Raw genomic sequence first — 11,416 nt, 5'->3', positions numbered from 1 at the left:
ATAATGATTTAATTATAAGAACCTAATTAAAAATTTAATAAAATTATAGAGGCTTACTATGTAACTTTAAATAAAAAAACTGATTTTATACTGTTTCGCAGTTTCTAACATTATTAAACTATACATGTCATACCGTTAGTACGTGATTGTTTTTTTTCGTGTGTATTTCGCCGCTCACTTATCGATGTAATCTTGAGCTCTTTAGGTATGGATTTAGTGAACATGAATCATTTAGATCTGTTTTATATGAAAAATGTTATAAGGTCAAAGAAATTAATTGGTCAACCAAAGCTGCCTTAGATTAATCAAGTTCAAACCTCCAAGTAGTAAAGTTATTCCATCACTCTTTGTTGAAACATGAGACATACCTAATGTGCATTGCATTTTTATCAACTACGTACGAGGTATGTGACCATGCTAAACTGAGTTTGATATGCCTGAATTTTATCTACAGTGCATGAATACGCCAAAAGTATTTAAATAGCCAACACCATGGTTGATATATATGAACATGACACCTCGCAAATTACTCACTAATGATCCGTAAGTGGTTCTCAACTGATTATTTCATTTCGTAAACAATTAATTAAGGAAGGAGCTCGACCAATGCCAAGTGGGTCTCAGATACATTCCAACTGCTTGTTAATGGCCACTTTGGGTTAAACTTTGGCAACAAATAAAAAGAAGCTCATAATCAAGGGAAGGGCCCGTATCAATTTAATGCACTGTGACATGTGTTTTAATATAAAAATTAATTTAATCTTATATTAAATGTTAGTTTCTATTTTTAAGTAAAAACTTATTTTATGTAATTTTAATTCCTTTGAGTATTTACTTCTTTTCATAATTTATTTCTTAATTTTAAAACTCTATCTCTTCAATTTAGTCATGTTTAATATAAAAAAAATTATTATTAAAGAATAAAATTTAAAAATAATTATATAATAAAATTTTATTTAAAAATTCATTTTAATTTAATAATACTTGATAAAAAAACTAACTAGTTATATTAAAATCTAAAACAAACAAACACAGCGGTTGAACAGTTGTGTAAATGAAAATTTCCCATCAGCTAGCATGTGCAATGTGAAGGTAAACAAGTACTGATGAGAGGACTAACATGATGACTTGTCAAGCATATTATGCTAAGGACACATGAACATGGTTGAACTACATGGGACCAATGACCACGTGGCATAGCCTAATTCAACCACCAATGTTGGTCCCCTCTGCGGGTTTTATTCCTGTTCCTTATTTTGTTGACCCCCCACTCCCTCACTCTCCATTTCAATACCTTGCATAGCCCCATTCTCTGGCCAGCTTTTCTGATCGAGAAAAACAATGAAGGTGATTGAATTGAAACCATGCATACAACCAACTATTTTGTTTCTCATGCATGAAAATACTCAATTTATTTTACTACTTTTCTTTTTAGTCCTTTATTTTTAATGCCATATATAGTATTCTTATAGATATTCATATCATCTTCGTGAATTGTTTGTCTCAGATCTTCAATTGGGTGCACAAGAGGTTTCATCATAACGCTCTGAAAGGTTTGACCTCTATAACTTCAACTAGTCTCGCATTTTGCAATTTAAATATTGACCTCTAAATATGATGATGGCTATAATTAAACAAATTCTCATTCTTCATGATATATTACATATACATAACTGTTAATTATTTTTCTTTCTTTCGAGAGTGCTATGTTTTCTTTAAATGAATCTTTTGCTCTCTACTCAGATGGGTTTGCTCCAAACATGAAAAAGACTGAACCTACAATTAATAACGCGGATAGTGAAGCTTTGCTGAAACAAGTTGCCCTCGCTGATCATTTGCTTGGTGCTTGGAAAGATGGCATTCTAACCATTGGAACTCTTGGTTATGATCCCTTGAAATCCATCAACCATCACACAGAGTACTTTGCTTTGGAAACTGAAGATGAACAAGAAGCTGAAGGAGAGCATATCATGGTTGATGATGAGCAGGAAAATTACTATAATGCTGAGCATGAGGAACTGAATCCATTGATATACAACACATTTGAGCACAACTTTGAGGATGTTGTCATTGATCATCAAAACCATGGTGATGATGATGCTGACGCTAGCAAAGAGGAAGTGGTTAGGAGCTTCAATGAGATTGTTCTGGCTACTCCACCTGTCATTTCTCTTGATGTCATAGAATCAAATGATGTTGAGACTGATCAAAAGAAGAAGAAAGGAGAAAGGATCACATTAGCTGACCTCTTCTTGGCTGATTCCGATGTGAAGATAAAATTGGACCCTGCCAAAGTCTGTCACCTTTCTTCAAGTGAAAAACCAAACCTTAAAGCAAAGCATGGACTGTCTTTTGCCAAGAAGCTCATTCCTCGTGTTAAGGACAATCCCCGTCCAATGAAAGATATCAAAAAAGTAAGTTGTTATTACATAAAAATACAAAAAATCATACACTAACACTTTATTGTTGATGAATTAACTTCCGCTGATACAATCATTCTTCAATAAAAATAATAATTATTGATATAAACATTGCAGATCTTCACTAACTGGTACATTGTACTAACAGAAAGATTTTGAAAAAAAAATGATTATATATAATATATTATCAGTACATTAAATGTTAGTCTAATAAATTATATTGTTAAGGTAAACCTATAATGTTTATATTAATTAAATTTTCATTAGACATCTATTACTTCGACAAAAATAATTCTAACGCTATTTTTTTTATAATAATAATATTTTTATAATGTTCGTCTTATTCTTGCTAAAGACTACAGAATTAAAACACCCTAACGATTTTGAACAATTAGCTCGACTAAATCAAAATTATTGTTGTTTCTATATATATATAGTGTTGGAATGTTCATTCTGAGTCAAATAAGCCACTGATTACGGATTTGCTTGAATTAGGTTGATTAACTAATGTGTAATGTTGTGTAGCTGATGAAGAAGATGTTAAAGAGGAAAATCCACCCAGATCTTGATGTTAAGAATCACAAACCCGAAGGTCAGGAAGTCAATACAGCTGGGTTAATCATTGATAATAATCACATGAATGAAGGCAACAACTCAAGTTATTTTCTTCCAATTTAAGGTATGGCAGCTCCAAAGTCCCTTTTTCCTACAATGTTTTCATTTGATTGTTATGAAAGGTTTACGGCAAGCAATGGATTGTGGTTGGTTTTAGTGTTTCTATCTATTAAAATAGTATCTTTAATATGGTTTTTATTATTTGTTTTCTCAACACCATACAAACAGATATGTTTGGTTGTGTCATGATAAGAATGTGGATATACAGTGTTTTGATCTTATCAATCTTGTCAAACCTTACCCCCAATGTTTCTTTTTGTAGTTTGGAACACAATTTAAGGGGCCTAATTTTTTGTCATTAGATCACTTATATATATAAGTGATCTAATGACATAAAAAATTATAAAATATATTATAAAAAATTGCTGTAAAAAAGCATTACGAAATTGTAGTAAAATCAAAACGTTCTGCATAGACTATTATTATCGTATGTGTACATCATAATCTTTATCATGAGTAGATAAGAGAGAGGGAGAGAGCTATTGCATTAACTTCTGCGGTTTTCTCATTAAAATATTTGCTTGGGAATTGTATAGGTTTTAAGACTTAAGAAACCATGTAACGAACATTTTTTTTTTCGTCAATCACAAGATCGATCTTCTCTCGATTTCACAAGTTACAGCTTAGTATATTATTTACAGCTGCGTACCATATATACCAGGGAGGTGTGCATGCATTTTCAAGCAACATAGATACAGGGTTGAAAAACCTCTTCCCTGAATGTCGTTTTCCATATGATAGTAATCGACCAATTATTTATAATCTATGGGTCCCTCCACAAAATAACCCTGAAAAATCCAAGCAAGGAGGTCAAAATAACATATTCAAATCAATCTTTGAAAGTGACAATCACGTATGGATACCTCTTGTTGTGACCTTTTGCCTGCCAATCTAAGGGGAAAGTGGGCACACAAGAGCCCTTCATGAATTTATATATTAAAATATTCTAGTTATATTGAAATATTTTTAAATCAGTGCATATAACAATAGATTATTAAGAGATATTTTGACAATTTCGAAAACTGTATTTGCATGTGTGCATGACTTTGTTAAATAATTTTTATTAGTTTCCAATGTTACAAACGGCCGGGATTTAAAAGAAACCTATTAGAAGAAATAAATTTGTAGCTTAGAGTAATTGCGATTTAGTTATATACAAGTTAACTACAGAGGCTATATATATATATATTGTATGATTTGATTGAAATATATAAAAGTAAACAAAGAGACATAAGCATGGTCTTCATCTTGTCAATTGTCATGATGATTATCGTGTTTTGTATCTGGACTCTTTATTATAGCTATTATGTGGGGACAAAAGTAACTCATGATACTTCGATTTAAAAAAAAGGGGGAGGGGGGGGGGGTGAATTCCTTGGTATTTTATATTCTTAATTAAGATATCCTACTTTTGTTAAAACAATAGCTATAGACCTTTGATTATTTTTTATACTAATTAACAAAGTCTACATTGCTAAACCTTTTTTCAACTAATCCACTTAAAAAAAATTATATGTTAAATGAAATCAATTGAATTAATGAAAAAATGAGTTTAAGAGCAGCATTTATATCTGCAAATTTATACGTCCGACTATAGCAGGGACATACACTATAATTTCACACACTCAAATTCATTTTTTATAAAATTAAAAATAGAATCATATAACTGAAAATGTATTTAGAACTAAACAAGAGATTTGTGCGACAGGGTTATGATTAATTGTATGTTTGGACTTGCTAAAATATTATAAAAATTGAGTTCATTTTTTTTCAATTTTTTATACAATACTAATTATAAATTATTTCACATATAAAATATATTAATTTAATTAAACGTTTGAATATATATTTTTCTAAATAAAAGTTAAACTTAGATAAAAATAAGTAATATTTAATCAATAAAAAATATGTCTAGAAGTTTGCTTGCCTATTATTATTATTATTAATCGACATATTTGGCAAGCTTTTTAGTCAGTATATAGGTCAATATAACCATAGTTTTCATTTTCAGATTTGATGCTGTAATGTCAAACTGATACCAACTACCTTTAATTATGTGGTGGGAATTTAAACCAAAAAAAAAAGAATTCTAAAATGTGAGAAATTAATAGTATGTGAATATGTGTCCCCTTATTTTTTATTATTTTTTTTCATTTTCTTAGGTAGCTTTTGACACGGAGTAATGGAATATAAGCACATTTCTTCCCATATCCTTCATCAACCTGAATAGCATTAAGGTCTAAAGATGAAAAGGGAGAGAGTGCACACCTGAGCATAGGAAAAATGAAAATGAATAGTTGCAAAAAAAAAATATTTATCTATCTACTTTATCCATTATAACAATGAAATTATTGAGTTTAACTGGATTGAAGTAGTTTTTGGCTTGTTGCAGGCACTAGCTAGTGTTGAGCTCTATGGGAGTATCGTTGTTTATCTGGAAACGTAGATTTGTTTATGATATATAAATTTGTAAGATTAAATACTTAGGTTTTTCTTCGTGTTTTTTTTATGATGAATGCATTGAACTATGTGATTCTGTAATTTGTGGTATCTCTTTGTTTCTGTTGGCTTTAGTTTGACTTAAGGAATCGATGTCTCCAGTATCTGTGTGGCTGTGGTTGGGGTTTATATTTTGGGACACCTTTTATGCATAGTTTTGGATAATAATTGGGCTTAATTAATGCATGCTAGCTGAGCATTTTACGGTGCAAAGAAAGAAAATCTTCACCATAAAATGACAAACAAATAAAGGCATGCAAATCGTATCATCTTTTTCTTGGTGCTACGAGTTCGCAACAAAATAATATGATACAATGCACCAAATAACAAGAACTCCCCCACAAATTGGTACTTAGTGTTTGTCTTAATTATCGGAAATTAATGGAATACGATGAGAATCTTATTTGCCCATCTTTAGAAAAAATAAATCTTATTTATCTGTTTTCTTAAAACTTTAAAATAATATTAATTACTATATCATAAATAAGAATAATAATAATGACAAAAAAAAAGGGGGGTCATATTAGGAGTTTAAAAACAAATTCAATTTAAATAGGGATATTACTTATATTTTATATTCTACTTTCCAAAATAGGAAAATAAAAAGATGTGAAAATCAATTTTTATTTTTATTTTTGGGTAATGGACCAATAAAAAGACAAGAAAAAAAATTACATCTGAAGGATCAGAATACCAACCACATCAGTTAACAATTGTGACTCCATCTCTAGCAGAGGAGAAACAAGTTCTTCAACCTCCAAACTTCGGGTTCGACCCATTTTAGCCAAAAGATCTGCACACTGATTTCCCTCTTGAAAGCAATGTATAAACTGCAGTGTCCAAGGTTTGTGTACCAACTTTTTAATTGAATAAAGAATCGTTGCATGTCGATGATTACTTCAAGTTTCCTACTTCATAAACTCTATAGCCATGGCTGAATCAGAAATGCATAACAGAGATTGAATGCACCTCCTCCAGGCAAGACATAGTCCATATAGGACGAAAAGAAGCTCAATCTCCATAGAATTTACCATTCGAGTCATGCGCAAGGCCTCTAATCCCAGCAAGACCCGATTCCCCCCTTGAGCTAGCATCAACATGAAGGCTGATCTATAAACCTTCTGCAAAAATACAAGAGATCCACATAAGCTTGCCGACCTGAGGCGCAGCAGTGCCAGTATCAGCAAACCCACTCAACATGGCAGCATGCAGAGTACGTATCTGGAGCAAGGCCTCCCACACGGAATATTCATATCCATTGAATAGCTTCTCATTTCGAATATTCCAGAGAATCCAGCAAACAATGAGGGGGAGAATATGACACCTTTGAAAGCATAACTTGAGTCACTCCCGCCAAGATCTCGACCATCAATTTTCTAACTATTATCCTAAAAATAATAATTAAAAAATGAATAAAAAATAAAATTATAATCAAAATATATTAATAACAGTAAATATTGTACTTTTTATACTTTTAATATTTTTTAGTTATTAACATAAGGAAATTAGTAGTTAAAAAATTGAATGAAATTAAGAATAATTGTACATGTGTTTAGAGTTTAACTAATACTGGTTTTTCCCCTAATGCGTGATTAATTTCTTTTAGTTCTTATATTTTTATTTCAAATTGAAATTTTGTGTATTTTAAAAATTATAAATTAGCTTTTTTTAATTGATAGTATGAAAAAAAGACTGAGACCATTTTTATAATAGCAATAGATCCACCATATAATGTTGTGAGCTATCTTTATAAAAATTTTGAAAGGTGTCCCAATAAAATACCAAATTTGCACAATTATAATAAAGATATAAAAATTTAACCATTGCTGATGTGTTGTATTATGGTTAGAACTTCCGTTGCATGCACATAAAAAAAATTCTATTTCCTGTAAAATTGCCTAAAAAAATGAAATTATATTTCTTAGGCAGGTCATGAAAGTTAAAACAAACAAATTATAAGTATATATTTATTTTGAAGTTAAATTAAATTAATTTTAACTTATTAAATATAATTAAGATATATTAAAATGAATTTTTATCATAAGTGTAAATTTGTAGAGAAACTATATATTAAATATAATTATTCTAATACTCTCCCCTCAAAAACTCGAGAAATTGATTAAAGAAATTTAATTAAATACTCTAAATTTTTCTCAAAGTTTTTCAAAATGTTGAGATCACGCAATTTTAAATTACATTTGTTATTAATTATTTTTAAAAAAAATTACTGAAAAATTTTAGCTTAAAAATATTTGTTAAATTAACATCTCTATCAAATATTAGTTGAGATTCTTTCTTATTCGCTTTTAAAATAATTCCACCATAGTAAGTTTGAAATAGATTTTGTACTTTTTTTTAATACTGAACTTGACACTTTGGTCTTTTCCAAAGCTGTTTGGTCAAGGCCCAAAAAATTCTTTGGGCTCCCAATATCTGTTCATGACATTTCTGTGTTTGAAAAGTGGGCTTTTATAATTGATCTAACTTAGATACTATACATGTTGGAAAACAAAATACTGTATCCAAAACAAGTACTTTCACTTTCCATTGATTAATGGCCGGTATGGTACTTCTTTAAAAACCTTAATGAATTATAACATCTTTATATTCATGTAAAGTTGATAAAAATGACTCTCAGCTAACTCTAAAATATCTGTAAAACAATGACATAAAAAAAAAATAAGGGATTAAGTGTTAAAATTAAATATAAAAAATGATTTTTAAATTTAATCTGATTATGATTAAATCTATGCACATTCGGCACAAATAAGCTATTCACATTTTTAATAAAAAGTTAATATATTTTTTTACAAGTAATATTTAGTTAACTTAAAGTTGTATTCATAAATATGTTTATCTATGTCTACCTATACAAATACATTTATTCAGTAAAAAATTTAATAAATTAGAAATAACACATAAGATGTAATAAATTAAATAATAATCAATCTAGAACTTATGGAGCGCTGATGAAATATTTTAACCAAAATTTTGGTACATAATTTTAGAATCAAATTAGCCTCTTGCATCTTTTTTATTTTAAAATTTTGGATAATTTGTCTGGGTATATAGTTTGTCTTGAGATGAGGTTTATATTGTATTTGGCTTGAGGTGAATTCTAAAAAATTTATTCATTATATTTTAAATATTTAAAATTTTTTTCATCTCTTCTTTGATTCAATCTATTTATTTCGAATTAAAAATTATTTAAAATATGAAATTTGTCTACATTTTTACAAATGTACTACTAATTTAGCAACCATGAGGAGTTGATGGTTTGTAAATTTTTAGATTAAACTCTCTTTTCCCTTTTATCATTATTAAGTTTGGAAGCTATTGGCATTAATTATTTCAAAACCTTTTAGCTAACTTTGTTTCTCTGTTGGATTTTTAGCTCCATTAATAGCAAAAAAAAATAAAATTATTATTCAAATTTTTGTTTCATTTAAATATAGTAAGAATGACTATGGTTATGTATTATAATTTTAAAATTATAATTAATACTCTTGCAATGCATAGTATAAATTATAATTTTAAAATAAAATTTTTTTAGTTACAACTTATTTATATTTATATGTATTATAAAAACTCTTTTACTAAATTTAGAATATTTTTTTTCTAAATACTCTATTTGTTCATTTTTTTTTATTTTATTACTTCTGCTAACTTAAACTTTTTATAACATGACACAAGTAAAATAAATTTTCAAATATTATATGCAGAAGTTTAAAAGATAATAGAATTTAAAAATGAGTGATAAATATTATTTAAGTAGTATTACATAATTATATATTTTATTTACTTATTTAAGATTAAAATATATAATCAAACAAGACTTTTATAACAATTTAAAAAAAAAAACTAAATGACAATTTATTAGTTTTTTCATATAAAAATAAAAAAAACTTAAATTTTAAAAATTGAAAACATAAAAGTTAAAAACTATTTAATAATTAAAATAATTTTAAACTCAATAAAATAATTAAATTAAAATAAAAAAAATTTAAAATCAATAAAATAATTAAATTAAAAATAAAAAATTATTTTAAAAAGTATCACATGAAAATTTAATAAAATAATTTGAATATAATAAATAGACACTAAAAATATTTCTAATAATATTTTAAAATAAAATGTTTGATATCAAATTTTAATAAATTAATTATCAATAAAAATTTATAAATTTAAAATACCAATTGTTAAACGAGAGTGCTTTATAAGTATTATTAAATGAGAATTTTGAAAAATTAACTTTTTTTTATCATTCTAAATAATTTTTTTACATTATATATATTTAATTTTTTTAGTTTTATTGAATATAATAGAATGTTTACTTTTAAAAAATTATTAAATTGAAAAATAAATTATAAAATATATTTTTATTTTGATTTGATGATACTACAAAACAATACCAATATTTAAAAATTGTTAATAGCAATTCATTTGCGTGTGACACATTCACATGATTAGTCCTTTTTTCATAAAATTAGTTAACAATTCATTTGTACAAGACATTGATGAGATCACATTTTTTTCCTTTATAACACGTATCCGGCAATTCGTCTGCATGAAACGGTTCATTGAATCACATTATTTTCACAACACATAGTTAGCCATTCATTGGATGGAGTGATTGATCTTATCATTTTTCCTTCATTTGTGGGAGAGATCACGTTTCTTTTTTCATAACACTAAGCAATCATTAAGAATCAACGGATTTCAAATTAAAGCTGCAATTCTGTTAGAAATAACACGCACTGTGAAACTTTTGAATTATGGTTTCATTTCACGTTCTTCTGAATGTAAAACTTCAGAGAATCTGTAACTAACACTGCACACAGTTTAATAAAAGTCGGAGGTAAGTTTAGTTTTTCATGAAAAAAATAATAAGAACATAAATAATTAAAAGTTTGTCAGATTCAATTTTCATATGGGACCATTTAATTAATAATTAAAATATAAATAGTAAAAAATTTGAAACTTTTAATAAAATTAAATATGGGACCATTTATCATCAAACAAAATGGATATTAAATTTAATTATTCACAATTTTTTTTGTCAGAAAAGGGAACAATTTAATGTGAGTTTTTTTAAAATATATATATTTTGTTAGAATTAATTATTTTTATCAATATTTTTTAATTTTAAATTATTCAAATAATTTAAATATTTTACATACAAATAATAATTACATTATCTTATTTTTTAATAAATAATTAATTAAAAATAAAATAACATAAAATAATACTTTGGTTAAGTATACTTCACTTAACAACTTTAAATACTGCTTTTATGGCATTTTCGGTGGGCAGAATAGGAAAGATAAAAACGTATAATTTAATATTTTATATTAATAATGGAATCGTTACAACAGATGACTCTCGTGTAATATGTTTAAATTATTATATTTTTAATTTAGTTTTAAAAATAATTAATTTTTTTAAATAATTTTTTTTAAAATTAAATTTAATTATATGTAATTTTAACAACAAATTTTATATTAAAAATAGTGCATAATCTGTGCAAAAATTACTTTGTTTGATAAATTACTTATATCACTGCATAGAACAATATATTGTTTATATAAAATAATGTTACTTAAAAAACTAAATAATTACAGAAATTAAATTATTTTATGAAATTTTAAAAAAATTATAACCATTAATATTAACCAATAAAAAATTCATAACTATTACATCAAAATAAAGTTTATTAAAGTGTATTAAATGATAAATTAATTGTGTGAATTTGCCCCAAAAAGGCTCAAGGTACAGCTATAAATAGTTTGCGACTTTGAGGTTGTTGTAAGAGTGAAAGATCA

At 26.8% G+C, this 11,416-nt stretch overlaps 1 protein-coding gene across 1 annotated transcript; it reads left to right on the top strand.

Moving 5' to 3' along the window:
- The first annotated feature begins 1,760 nt into the window (after positions 1 to 1,760).
- LOC113851074 lies at positions 1,761 to 3,098 on the top strand. Its single transcript, XM_027481560.1, has 2 exons — positions 1,761 to 2,414; positions 2,946 to 3,098. The coding sequence occupies exons 1-2, from the start codon at positions 1,761 to 1,763 to the stop codon at positions 3,096 to 3,098; spliced, it is 807 nt and encodes a 268-aa protein (XP_027337361.1).
- The last annotated feature ends 8,318 nt before the right edge of the window (positions 3,099 to 11,416 follow it).

Source organism: Abrus precatorius, unplaced genomic scaffold (assembly GCF_003935025.1).
Source record: "Abrus precatorius isolate BTA unplaced genomic scaffold, Abrus_2018 Scaffold9, whole genome shotgun sequence".
Classification (NCBI taxonomy): Eukaryota; Viridiplantae; Streptophyta; class Magnoliopsida; order Fabales; family Fabaceae; genus Abrus; species Abrus precatorius.
Note: the sequence above shows the minus strand (reverse complement) of the source record. Positions and strands in the feature narration are given on the sequence as shown.